General features: G+C 33.9%; 1 protein-coding gene across 8 annotated transcripts in view; it reads left to right on the forward strand.

The window, feature by feature from the left end:
* The window catches only part of WRN (WRN RecQ like helicase), a 147,975-nt gene extending 134,386 nt beyond the window's left edge, over nt 1–13,589 (forward strand). For all 8 annotated transcript variants that reach the window (XM_073902423.1, XM_073902424.1, XM_073902425.1 and 5 more), the window contains 3 exons: nt 4,650–4,846; nt 8,243–8,371; nt 10,738–13,589. In XM_073902423.1, coding sequence (XP_073758524.1) covers nt 4,650–4,846; nt 8,243–8,371; nt 10,738–10,857 — 446 coding nt within the window. In that variant the 3' untranslated portion in view covers nt 10,858–13,589. The remainder of the gene's footprint in view (nt 1–4,649; nt 4,847–8,242; nt 8,372–10,737) is intronic.
* The last annotated feature ends 1,057 nt before the right edge of the window (nt 13,590–14,646 follow it).

Below are 14,646 nucleotides of genomic sequence, written 5' to 3' on the forward strand. Positions count from 1 at the left end.
ATTTTATTTTATTTTATTTATTTTATTTTATTTTATTTTATTATTTTATTTTATTTTATTTTATTTTATTTTTTTATTTTATTTTATTTTATTTTATTTTATTTTATTTTATTTATTTTATTTTATTTTATTTTATTTGACAGAGTGAGAGATAGCGAGAGCAGGAACGCAAGCAGGGGGAGTGGGAGAGGGAGAAGCAGGCTTCCTGCGGAACAGAGAGCCTGATGCGGGGCTCGATCCCAGGACCCTGAGATCATGACCTGAGCCGAAGGCAGACGCTTAACGACTGAGCCACCCAGGAGCCTCTCTAAATTCTCTTTTGATTGTACATTTATAGTGTGTAAGATAACATTTATTGATGTGAAATTTTACTTTTGAATTCTTGTTTTTCCTTGATAAAATACTATTCTCCTATTCGACAAAACATTATTGAGTTATAAATTCTAATAAGAAATGAAGATGTACTTCATTAATGATTCAGATATGTTATTTTTATTTTTTTATTTAATTGTACCCATATCACATAATTTGGTGTTTTAATGAACAAGTTTGATTGGCATTTAAATTTTGCAAAATTCTAAATTGAGAATTTTCTGTGTTTTGTTATGGTATAATCTCATACCTGAAAATAGAGTTATATGTGAATTGAGAAATCATATATATTATTTTCATGCTGTCTTATTTGCTAAGTAGGTTTTGTCCTTGTAATTTAATATCTAAAGAAATTCTATAACTTTTTAATCTTTAAGTTTATCCATGTTTATATAATTTTAACCTTTTATGGAGTTGAAATTCTAACTATGCTCAATAATAAATTAAGCAAGTCAGGGCTCCTGGGTGGCTCAGTCATTAAAGGTCTGCCTTCGGCTCAGGTCATGATCCCAGGGTCCTGGGATCGAGTCCAGAATCAGGCTCCCTGCTCCGCGGGAAGCCTGCTTCTCCCTCTCCCACTCCCCCAGCTTCTGTTCCCTCTCTTGCTGTCTCTCTCTCTGTCAAATGAATAAATAAAATCTTAAAAAAAATAAATTAATTAAGCAAGGCATGTAGTGAGGTGTCTGGGTAATATTTTGAATAATTTCATTCTTCCATTCTTTATGTGCATGTAACTGGAAAACTAAGGGTGGCTTCCAAGGGACCTGCCACAAAAACAGGAGTAATATGATCTCTTTTAAAGCACTGAAGGAGTGCAGCCAGTGTTCATTATTCTCCAACAGAAATTTTTTCAGCACTTATTTGCCTGGAAGGCGAGGACAGAATCAGATGATGTATCTTTAATCTAGATGCCCCTTTTTTGCATATGTATATTGTAGGATGACGTTAAGGTAAAAATATAAAGGATTTACAGAAATGTGTAAATGAATATATGGATTTTCTAATTATATCTAGAAATTATATTCAAATTATAGTACAATAACTGTACACTTATTAAATCATTAACAGTGGTTTAAAACCATAAGCAAATGTTATACATCATAATTTTATGAAAAGAAGACATTCTGATTTTAGAAACAGATTGTTATGATGGAATAAAATATCTCATTTTTCCTTTCAAAATAATTCATTGAACCCATAATGCTATGATAGTTCCAGATTACTGAACTATGTTTCCAGAAAATTGGCTTGTAAAATGTACATTTACAGCGTGATGAAATTAAGGGTGTATAGTTTATTTAGCCGGTGTTTAAGTACCCGTAGAAGAAGATGAATTTAATATAATGTAGTTGTGTTAGTTGGCTAGAGTACAGGAAAATTTGTATGGTTTTTCTAGAGCAGCATTATCCAAGAAGAAATACGATACAAACCATATATGCAATTTTATTTTATTTTTAAATTAAAACAAATTCTTTTATTGAAGTATAGTTGACACACATTAGTTTTAGATGTACAACATAGAGATTCAACAAGTCTATATGTTCTCCACAGTATGTAATTTTAAATTTTCTATAAGCCACATTAAAAAAGTAAAAAAAATAGGGGCACCTAGGTAGCTCAGTCGAAGCCTCTGACTCTTGGTTTCCGCTCAAGTCATGATCTCAGGGTCCTGGGATCAAGCGTCGTGTTGGTCCCACGCTCAGTGTGGAGTCTGCTTAAGATTCTCTCTCTCCCTCTCCCTCTTCCTCTATCCAACTCAAGTGCCTCAGTGCGCTCTCTCCCTAAATAAAAATAAATTTAAAAATCAAAAAGTAAAAAAAAATTAAATTAAAAACCCAAAAATAAACAGATGTAATTAATTCTAATGATATAATTTAATTAACCCAAAATATTTAAAATGTTATCATTTCAACATATAATCAATATAGAATTATTAATGAGGTATTTGTGTATTTTTTTGTGCTAAGCCTTTGAAATCAGGAATGTATTTTACATTTATGGCATATCTCAGTTCTGATGCTAAATTTTAATTGAAAATACTTGATTGATATTTAGCTTTCATAAAATTTACAATTGAATAAAGTAGATGAAGCTACTCGATGTGTTCCAAACATAACTTAAAATTTTTCCAATAACTGAATCAAGTATTTTTTTTCAAGTATCAGTTTTTAAATTTAATTTTAAATTAATTAGGATTACTTAAATGAGTTGAGTTTCTTAGCCACACTAGTCACATTTCAGGTGCTTAGTAGCTACATGTGGTTAGTGCTCATTGTATCAGAAGCACAATTACCGAGGTAGTTTGGCAATACCTATCAAAACATATAAAACGTGTTTAACCTTTGAACTAGCAATCCCACTTCTAAGAATCTAGAAATAAGGAAAAAAATCTGTAATATAATGTTCTTTGGAACATTTTATTTTCAAAGAAAAATTGAAGACAAATGAAAGGGAACTCAAAGTAAGTTTTGATAGACACATACAAAAGAAGACGCCTCAGCCATTAAGAAATTAATGTAGTAAAATTAGCCAAATTTCTGTGGTATTTGGATGGCATAATGACTGAAGGACAAATAGAATTTTAGTTGGTTGATAGATATGGTAATCATATTGCTAATTTTATTACATTTAGAGGTAATCTTATTTTCCAAGATTTTGATTAGGATCAGTTTTACATCTTAACACTTTAAAGTAGCAAAGAGTACAGGCTATAAATATATACCCCCGTGGTCCTAGTTTCTATTAGCTGGGTAAAGTAACCTTCTCTTGCTGGTATGTTTTTTTGTTTGTTTTTTTTGTTTTTTTAAAGTTTTTATTTATTGGCACACCTGGGTGGCTGTCTGATAAGCGTCTGGCTTCGACTCAGGTCATGACCCCAGGGTCCTGGGATGGAGTCCCGCATCGGGCTCCTTGCTCAGCAGGGAACCTGCTTCTCCCTCTGCCTGATGCTCCCCCTGCTTGTTTTCTCTCTCTGACAAATTAATAAAATAAAATCTTAAAGATTTTATTTATTTGATAGCGCATGCTAGAGAGCACAGGCAGGGGGAGAGAGAGAAGCAGGCTCCCTGGGGCTTGATCCCAGGACCCGGAGCCACCCAGACACCCACTGTTGGGTTTTCTGTTTGTTTTTTTGTTTTGTTTTGTTTTTTAATTTAACTGCAGGTTTTTTTGAGGTTCAGGAGTAGCAAGATAAGATCTTTGGAAGAAAGGAGAATATAAACCTTGAAAAATGGAATAATTGAAAGACCACCCTTTCAGGGTGGCATTTAAAAATATCTGGACTCTGATTGTTAATTTGAATTGGGTGTCAGAAATGTTTGATACCAGTTTTATTGCTGCTTAGTTTTATGATACTCTAGAGCATTCCAGATGAATGTGTTGTTGGTGTGTTTGAGACATAAGTAGTGGTCTGTAGGAGATTGCTAAATAATTTGTAAAAGGTGTGAAGACACACAGTCGGAATCAGTTGTGTTGAGTTACAAAAATTAAACATTTCTTGATTGTGAAAATAAGTGATTTCTTTCCCAGAAAACTCATTTAGTTAATATGCATTTTAAATAATTGATATGTTTTGTTATGCTACAATATCCACTGAAAGGATCTTTTTTTTATTAGCATCTTATTTACAAGTGTGATTAGCTTCTGTTTTTTTTTTTTCCAGCCAGAATTGTGGGGATTTAATTTTTTTTTTGATGTGGTGTTCCATGATTCATTGTTTGCGTAAAACACCAGTGCTCCATGCAGTACGTGCCTCTTTAATACCCATCACCAGGCTAACCCATCCCCCCACCCCCTCCCCTCTAGAACCCTCAGTTTGTTTCTCAGAGTCCATCCTCTCTCATGGTTCGTCTCCCCCTCCAATTTCCCCCACTTCATGATTAGCTTCTATTTTAAGAATAAGTTCTATTAAAAAAATAATTGTAATAGGTATTTGGAATTTGAAGCATAATTCATTTAGAAACAATTCTGTGAAGGGTGGTTTTGGTTCTCAGGGCACCTCACAAAAAGCAGTTTGAAACATCATTTATGCAGAGTCAATGGCATTGACCTGACTTTAAGTCTTGGAGGCAAGGGCTGCAGGTGGTGAGGGGTGAGGGGAGAACATGCTTTTTACTTCATTTCTGTTTATAGGGCTATAGGCATTTGAAAAAGGAACGTTTTCTTCGGACACCTTTCTCCTTCCTTTCTAAAAATATTTCACTATTCCCAGCTCATAGATTTTTCTAAAATGTTCTGTGTAATTTATTTTTAACTCTTATTTTTTTCATCCTTTACAGATATAAATAAATTTGAACTAATTAGAAAGCTGGTTCCTGAAAACATTGACACCTACCTTATCCACATGGCGATTGAGATCCTGGAAAAAGACTGTGACAACAGACTCTTAGACCAGCTTTCATGTGCTTCCAACAGAAAGAGAGATTTCCCCAACTCTGAAGAGAGCTGTTTAAGTTCTAAGAGAAGCAGGGAAGAAGTAGGTGCTAATACCGAGGTGTTAATTATATGTAGAATTTTCATACATTGTTGGTTCAATTTGCATATTCTAACACTAAAATGCTGTATTTTTTAAACTGTTATAAATTCTGATATAAAGTTACTTTTTAAAACCTGTGCTCTATTTCCTTTGTTTTTCATAAATCTCATCTGAGAAAAGTGATTTTTTTTTAAACAACAGAAAAGGAAATGTAGCCCATCTATTTAGCTTTTTGTGTGGAATGTCAGCTTAAATTTTACCTCTACCTCATACTGATTATATATATATATAACCTGGAAATTCTTTTTCTTTCATAGACATAGTTAATATTAGCTTTGAGCATATGGCAATTTATGTAGTTTATAAAAATGAAAATGAATTCCATTTTAAATACCCCCAAAACTAGTTTGTCTAACATTCTGTCATTCATCATGCTCTGTTCCTGTCATACTGAATCTCTTAGGTACAAGGATAATTGTTGCTAATTGTCCTGAGTATATACCATATATATATATTTCTGAGAAAGACCATGAATTTAATATTATTTAGTATTATTTTAGTTTTATTAAAATTAAATGCTTTGGAAATTATTGCTCTGTATGTTGTATGAGATAACTATTCTTTGAAAATGATTCTATTAAATGATTGTATAAATTTGAAAATTTAACCTTCAGTATCTTCCAGATCTAAAATTATATGACTCCATGATAAAAGTTGTAAAAACTAATAATTAACTAAAAAATTATTTTAATTTCTAGATCATAAATTGAGCATGGTAGTAGGTGTTTGCTAGTATTTATATATTAGTGCATTAGGGATTCCATTCCATTTCTAAGGTAGTCTTTATAGGATTTCCAGGAGTTAAACCCATTTTCTCAATAGCTTAAAAATAAGAGGAACTGGTCTTTTTAAATTCTGTACTTCAGTTAGGTTTGTATATAGACATATCCTAGATAACCTAATGAAATTTGATTAATTGGAGTTCTTTACATTATTTAGACAATTGAAGTAGCTGTGGGAAGGATATTAAAGAAAATATATGTTGGGTGGTGACAGTGAAATTTGGCTTCTATTCTCAGCCTTTTATTTCTGAAATCTATACCAGGTGCCTAAAACCTTGTTGTTGTTTTTTTACCAACTTCTACTTATCACTAAAGGAAAAGGTGAAACTTGTTACTTTTTTCTGATTATTGATGCACATTTATATGAAATGTTATTTTAATCACATATTAGCATTTGGCTTTTCCCTTTATTGAATTAACATCAAATGCTGACAACAGAGTGGGGAGATTTTCTTGGGGCAGGTGGGTGGGTAGAAGTCGTGCTGAGCCTACTGGATTTAGCACCCCCCCTGCCATTTAGGGGAACAAGGATATTGGGGGTAGGAAGTAGATTAAGAGATGAGTGAACCAGCCAAAGTATTTTTCTTTCATCTGCCTCCCAAGTATAGAAAGCTGCTTTGAATACTGTAGAGTCTGTTGGAGGGCTGGTTTCAGATCTTTCCTGTTAACATTCATTTTCTCTACTGACCTGGATTGTATCTCTTAGTCTGTTTCACCAGATGAATATGAGGCTTCTGATAAAGAATAATGTCAAAACAAATTCTTTGTATTTGTTGATGCATTGTTAATTTTACATCTCTTGTGATTGCTATTAAGATAGAAACTCAATCATGCCTATGTTTAATGAAGAAAGATTCTGTCTTGATATTGGTAGTTTTGATTCAAAATATGCAGGTACACAGTGGGTTCTTTAAGTACATAATTTTTTTTTAAATTTCTGGAAAGTCTTAAATTTTACTTTTTAGTATTTGTCCCATTGCTTTATATTTCTTCTTCAGGGACTTCTACTATCTCTATGTTGGATCTTCTTTGCCTAGCTGCAATATTTGTCACTTTCCATGAATTCTTTCTAGTTTTCCATTTCTCTTTAATTTAAAATTTTCTTCATCTTCTTTTTCACCTCTTATTTCTCTGGACAGAATCTGTTATGTTTATTGCTATGTTCCTCATAGTTTAGTGTTCACTTCTATACATTTTTCCTTTTGCTTCTAATTCTTTTTTTTTTTTTTTAAGATATTATTTGTTTATTTGACAGAGAGAAACACAGCAAGAGAGGGAACACAAGCAGGGGGAGTGGGAGAGGGAGAAGCAGGCTTCCCGTGGAGCAGGGAGCCTGATGTGGGGCTTGATCCCAGGACCCTGGGATCATGACCTGAGCCGAAGGCGGACACTTAATGACTGAGCCACCCAGCTGCCCCCTTTTGCTTCTAATTCTTAGCTGAACTTTTCTCCTCTATTTTGAATTTTTCTGATACTGATTTATGATGTTCTTTCATGTTTTGAATAATTTTCTTAATATTTTTCAACTCACTTTAAGAGGCTACAGTTTTATTCTGTACCTTAGCAAGTCTTCTGGTGTCACATTTGACCTTAATACTTTCCTGTTGTTCATTTTCATGAGAAATTAGTTTTCCTGCACTTTCAAAAGAAAGCATGTTTCAAGGTAGTTTTTCCCAACTTCACAGAATTCTCTCTTCTCGTATTTTGTGTAATTGTTCAAAATATGGAAACTTAGTTTATGAGATATACTCCTCTGCTCCTCTTCCCTTTGTCTCTATTTTACTTGAACTGCTTGATTTGATTTCACCCCAGCAGTTCTCCCAGAAGGCAGCATTAGAGCTGGTCAGGAGCTTTCACAGGGACCAGTTGCGTTAACCATTGAAGACACCATTCCTTATAAGTCATTTGCTATTGGGTTGGGCAGAAGCCCTCCCATTTTCAGATGCTGTTTTCACATTAATCTACCATGGTTTCTGATGTCTACCTGTGGGCTACTTTGGGGTTCTTCTGTTCTCAGGTACCTCACTGCTTGCTTCTCCTTTCTCTCGTACGTAAGTGGTACTCTGCAGGTCTTATGGCTGTTGGTGGTTTAGCCTCACATGCCCAGAGTTTGGATTTCCTTGGGATACGTTTAAACTTAGTTTCATTGTAAATGTAGATTATGAGTTTTGGGTTTTCCTGTCAATTCTGTTTTAATGGTGGGCTTCAGAGAGATTAAAAAACTATGCTGCTGCTTCCACCACCATCATAAAAAAAAATTACTTTTTTCCTCCTTTTCTTCGCTGCCTAAGAGAGAATGTATGTGATATTTCCTGCCCTGCCACTAAGTTTCATTATAAATTAAAATGTACGATATTATTTACAAACTGTTTTGAGATACTCAGAAAAAATGCCTTATGAATAATATTATTATAATTATTGTTAAAATTTAGTATATCAGAACAATTAGAATTTTCTTAAGCTTTGCTTCTTTAGGCATAGTTTTTGTTTTTTGTTGTTCTCTAAGAGAATAGTGCATGCTCTAACTATTTTGTGTTCTATAACAATGTTAAAGGTTGATGGAAAACGTCCTTGTGATTTTTCACCAAAAGATGAGAGTCACAGAAATTCCCTAAGACCAACTTCTTGGAATCAGCCAACCAGTGATTCAGAAACAGATTTATTTACAGATTCTCATTTACAGGTAAAATTAAATTAATAAAGTAGTTTTCGTGATAGCTACATCCAACTTGATAATTACTATTTTTAGATTTGTCTTAGTTTAGATGAAATTAAATGTGAATATAACATACATATTTCTCTATTTACTTATATATTATGCTCACATATACTCAACAAATGAGTTAATGTTTTGTATTCTCAACTTAATGATAATATTTGTTAATAGAATTTGGAGTATCAAAAAGATAAATACCCCCTGAAAATTTTATTATGATTGCTGGGAATTTTAGTTGTCTGCTGATGAAGGAAGTTGTCACTGAAAGGCACTGTTTCTGTTAGGTGCCTCAGTTCTCATAAAGTCTCTCCAAATACCTATTGTTGAGACTCAAAAGGTACACTCCAGTGTAAGTAACTATTTTCTGTCTTTCTCAATGAAACAAGATCATTATTAGAATAGTATGGTAAATGCTGAAGATCATATTTTGTAGAAATATAGAAGATAAAACATTTTAAATGATGTTAGCTACTAATTAATGAATGCCAAGAATAAATCAGAATGTGTTTTGATAGTTTGCAGATATTCTCATTTGACTCTCCAGGTAATCCAGTGATGTGAGGTACTGTTATTCTCATTTTCTGTGTGAAGAAACTGAGGCTGAAATAACATTCATAAGGCCATACATTTGGCAAGTGACTCGGTTAGTTCTCGAACTTAGTTCTGTCTTGTTTGGCAGTCCCTATTTATTCCATGGTATTCAGCTACAAGACTTAGGGTTTTTTCCTCTGCTCTGTTCCTGTTCAGATGTCATGGTCTGTTTTGCTTTTGTTATCATCTTAACTGATTTCCTTCCTCCAAATGCACATAGGCGTTCAAACTGTAATTGCAAGCAACGGTAGCCTGCAAGGGATTGTGATAATAAGATCTATGGGAGGAATAAATATTTCTGGACCAATTTTATCTCTGCCCAAATGCCTTTTGTCTGTGCCATTTTGTACCCCCAGTATTTGTTTCTGAGTCAAACACCGTGTCATACAGTGTATATAAATCGAACGTGTTCTGGACTTCTCTTCCCTGTGAGGAAATTTGCTATCCTTAGCCTGCCTTTTCTTTAGCTTTCGCTAAAGTGTGAATAGCTCTTTCTTCTTCATTGGATTTCTTTAATTAAGCCGAAATAGCTAGTAGTTTTTTTTTTTTTGTTTTGTTTTTTTACCTTTTCTGAATACAAGGTTTCACAGTTTTCCGCTAAGGATCTTTTACTCTTTGTCCCACCCGTAAATCTTTTGAAACCATTTTTCAACATAGAAAACATAATAAAACATGGCAAGTAATTGGTGAACTATATATAGAATTTTTGTTCTTGAAATTGAATAAATAATACCTTTTACCTTAAGCTAATAGACCTATTATAACTTAGATTGAGGTCACCTTAGCATAAAGTCCTTCGGATAGTTCCAGTCACTGAATTAGCTCCGCTGGATTCCAAGGTGTATTTGCGTTAGAATGATTTGTCTGTTATGTTAGTTTGAGGCTCTGTGGTCAAACTGAGATAAGACTAATTAATACCATTTTATGCTTATGGAACATAACTCAATATTATTTTATTTTTTTCAAGTGCAGATCATATAATACACAACCACTGCCTTTGGGTTCTTAAAAAATTTTTTTCAGGGACTTTTAACTTAGGGTTCTGAGGCTTCGTTTGGTGCATATAAGTCCTCTAAAATTGTGCAAAGTATTATGTATGTGTATATTTAGAAGTGGATCTCCAGGTTTTAGCAGATTCTCAAAAGAGTCTTTGAGACAAAAAACAGAATTTTTTTCATTTATTCAGTGAACGTTTTTTGAGTATTTGTTATGTCCCAGCAACTCTGCAAGGCACTGGTAGTGTTTGGATCACTCTGCTAGTCAGTCAGCCATCGGAGACACAGAAGTATATGTTTTTTCAAATACCTCTGTGATTTTGTGTGTGTCTGTGCGTGTCTGTGTGTGTGTATGTGTGGGTGTATATATGTGCATGTGTGTGCACCTAAGCAGATGCCTTCCTCAGAACATTAAATTAACCATTTTGGTCAACCCCAACCAAATACACATGAGATATAAATCTGAAATAACATCCAGTTCTTACCTTCTCAAATGAGTGCGTACACTTGAGTTCCTGAGAACAGATAACAAGATGGCAGGTAATGGCCTAAAGAAACAATACAGTGATTTTTGTCTCTCTTTTATTTACTTTTTGATCCAGAAATAAATTCTGTGGCTCTCACTATTTTGTTTTATTCAGCAAGGGAAGGGTGGTGGGTGTATATACTGTAACCTGTGTTACTTCTTAACAACTGACATACATTTTCAACGTGACAAATATTTCTTTTCCTGTTTCTTTCCTACAGCCTGCATCTGTAACCTCAGAGAGAAAATTACCTGAGTGGTTTGCCAAAGACAATGAGACTTTAGCTGACACCAGCAAGAAATCAATGGCCAAACCAAAAAAGAAAGGTCTTTTTAGTTAACCTGGCAATTGCCAGAGGAATTGTGTGTGTCTTGCTGTATTATAAGAGGGGCACTGTGTTTCATTTTTTGAAAATAGTGGAGGCCGATACTTCAGTTTACAAAGTGTTCTAATCTCAAAAGTAAAACTAACCCATTTGTTCAACAGCTGTAAAACAGCCTTGTGCAGTTTACTAAAGTTGAGTCTGCTGAGAGCCTGCGTGAGTACATCATAGAATAGAATAATAAATTGGTCTCCTTTAAGATTGCTTTAAGAAACTGTGTTACTGCTCTCTTTTCTAATCTTTTTTATTTCAACAGTATGTTTGGAAAATTTAAGGGGTGCTGATTTGATACAAATAATGGACTGGTGGTAGTTGTATGATGATTACCAGTGTGATAGAAAATCTTCATCTATTACCAGAATTCTTTCTTGTGAATGAAGGAAGCATAGTTATTTTTACTTATTGTCCTTACGTATCCTTACAAGAAACTCTTACACACATTGATAAATGGTATTAGTGGACCAGACCGTTGAAAATGAAACATTCTGGGTTCCGTGCAAGTAGGGAAAAATAATATAACAAAGGAGACCAACTTGACTAGGCAACTATGTACTTTGTATTTTGTATGCTATTTCTGTTATTTTGCAAATACTAAATTCCTTCATACTGAATATTACAAATATATATATATATTTTACTTTTATTTACTTAATTACCTTGAGGGCTTTTAGTTTTTGAGGATGTTGGGATTTGATTCTAACCTCTTTATGTAGCACATAGTAGACTTCTGTATTGAAACCCGTACTCTGATACTGAGTTTGGTAAACCATAGTTAATATCACTTTAACCAGTTCACCATATGGCCTTTAACTGACATTTTTGTAACTAAAAATAGCGGTTAATAAAGAAGAAATATTGTAGAAGAACTAGAAAATTTGGAGAGATAAAAAAAAAAGAAAATAAAAATCACCAGTCGTTCTATCAGCAGATAATCAGTTAACCCCTTCTGTGTAGCCTGCTAAGCCTCTGTATTCACTGCTTCTCTTAGTGTGATACATGAATAATGCATGAATGTATTTTCTTTGTAAAACATTTAAGTTAAAACACAAAAGTTCCTTGTATTCCCATTTTCCTACATCTCTTTACCATTCCCTTTCCAGAAGGTAGCTCCTTTTAAATATGTGACTTAAAGTTCTCTAATCATTCCTTATGCATTTACATGCTTTTGCATATATATCTACACATACATTCCTATTTTTTAAAGTGAATTAGATCATGCTATATGCAATTTTCTGCAACAGACTCTTTTCACTTAATATGTCATGAAGAACTTTCCATGTCAGTATATATTGGTCTGTCTCATTTTTTTTTCATAGCTACCTACCATTCTATATGGTGAATGTACTATATTTTATATAATCACTTTTCTATTGGTGATTTTTTTTTTTCTATTTTAGATTATTTCTAGAAGTAGAATTAGAGGCTCATATTTATATTTCACTTGAATATATTATGAACATTTTTTTTCCATGTCATTAAATTGTTTTCCACAGAATCTTTTTTGGTGGCTTTACAGTGATTCTCAAAGTGTGGTCCGCAGACTTTTAGGAGTTTTTGAGACTCCTTCAGGGAATTTGCAAAGGCAAAACTATTTTCATAATACCAAGATATTATTTGCCTTTTGTCCTATGTTATTTGCCCTGAGGGTGCAAAGCAGTCGTGGGTAAAACCACTGGTACTTAAGTGCAAATCAAGGCAATGACACCAAATTATTGATTTCATTAATTCTCAGTCTTTAAACACACATCTTTTCAATCTTCTATGTGATGGAATGGCAAGTATGTATAAAACACTTCTGCTCTGTACCAAAGTATGATGGTTGTCTCCAGGAAAGGCTCCTGTTTGATTGTTTGAATTATGAATTGAATTAGTTCTTTTTCCATGGCATATCATTTTTTACTGAAAAGAATGACTGATAGAAAACCATGATTGGTTGTTGAGACTTGGGCATTTGGTGGATAAAATTGAATGAAGCCATCTTATCACTTCAGGGAAAACTGATGGTTATTTGTTGGCAATGATAAAATTTGAGATTTCTGGCAGAATTTGTACTTTTGGAAAACTTGTGTCTGCTGCCAGGAGTTTGATAGCTTCCCATAATATAAAGGCTTTTCTAATGAGATATTGTTCATACGATTAACAATATTTTTGGACATCTTACAATGATATTGTCAACAATTAGAAGATCTGCACAACTCAGTGAACTAATATTTTCTACATGACTAATACATGATCTTATAAAATCATGCATGAGTAAAAGATTCATGCAAACCGCACAACAGTCCAATGGATTTTAATGTAGCATGGTATGAAAACATTTGTTTATATGGTTTCAGATTGCACACTGCAACCAGTCTTTAAGAAACTACAGGTGTCCAGTTGTGGTATAGTTTCAAAGAAGAATGTCTACAATTATCTGGAAGAGCTATTAAAACACTCCACCCTTTTCCAACTACATACCTGTTTAAGGTCACGCTTTCTTCATATATGTCGACCAAAAGAACGCATGCTGAATGTTAGAAGCAGATTGAATGTAGAAGCAGATCTGAGAATCCAGCCACTTCTGTGAAGTCAGACAATGCCATTCTTCTATCTTGTGGGGGATACTTTTGTAAAATGTATTTATGTTATCATGTAATGGATTTACTGCTGCCTTTTTTAAAAAATTAATAAACATTTCTTAAACATTTCTCAGTTCTAATTTCTAAAATGGTAAATAGTGATAGATATAACCCACATTAACAAAAGCTGTTTTGGGTCCTCAATAATTTTTAAGAATATAAAGGAATTTTGAGATATAGGAGATTGAGAACTGCTGACGTAGTATTTTATTATATAGATGTACTTATGAATTACTCAGCTGATTAAATCCCATACAGTTTTTCTATTTTACAGCTCTGCTTTGAACATTCTTAAAATAAAATATGGTATAGGGGCGCCTGGGTGGCTCAGTCGTTAAGTGTCTGCCTTCGACTCAGGTCACGATCCCGGAATCCTGGGATCGAGCCCCGCATCGGGCTCCCTGCTCTGCGGGAGGCCTGCTTCTCCCTCTCCTACTTCCCCTGCTTGCGTTCCTCTCTCGCTGTGTCTCTGTCAAATAAATAAATAAATAAATAAATAAATAAACAACTTAAAAAAAATAAATTACAGAATTCTTAAAAAAATATGGTATAATCTCATGCCAAATACATAGCCAGAGGGAGAGAGAGAATTATTATTTTTTTGTCTTGGTCATAATTTTGTATGGACTTTAGGCCTGTCAGCATACATGGCTCTTGATTTATGTTTGAGTTGGTTCCAAGGAGAAAAATTCCAACTTGGATATGGTATTGGCACCTGTGACCTCATCTAAGCTAGTCTTTGGCCACAGTATTTGGATCTGGCTAAATTATTCCAATGAGAGTGAATCTCGGGACTTCTTACGGGAATTCTGAAACAAATATGTTCTCTTTTCCCCTGCTGATACTAATGAGGAAGCATGGACCTTGGGAGTTTTGGAGCAATTTTAGGACCCTGAGGAATCATTGTTTAGTGAAGCTGACACTGAGGTAGGCAGAGTAGAAACCGTAGGAAATCAGGTTGGTGATATTGTGGGGCTACTAGTTCATGCCCATCCTGAAGTCAGACTATCTTTGAGTATTTCATATACACGGGTCATTAAATTCCCATTACTTAGGTTAAACCTGTTTGAATAAGGGTTTTTTATTTGTTTTTAACTTCCAATGTGCACTGGTCACCACAGTACCT

This window comes from Callorhinus ursinus, unplaced genomic scaffold, assembly GCF_003265705.2.
Source record: "Callorhinus ursinus isolate GAN/ISIS: 27379988/994484 unplaced genomic scaffold, GSC_fseal_2.0 scaffold17, whole genome shotgun sequence".
NCBI lineage: Eukaryota > Metazoa > Chordata > Mammalia > Carnivora > Otariidae > Callorhinus > Callorhinus ursinus.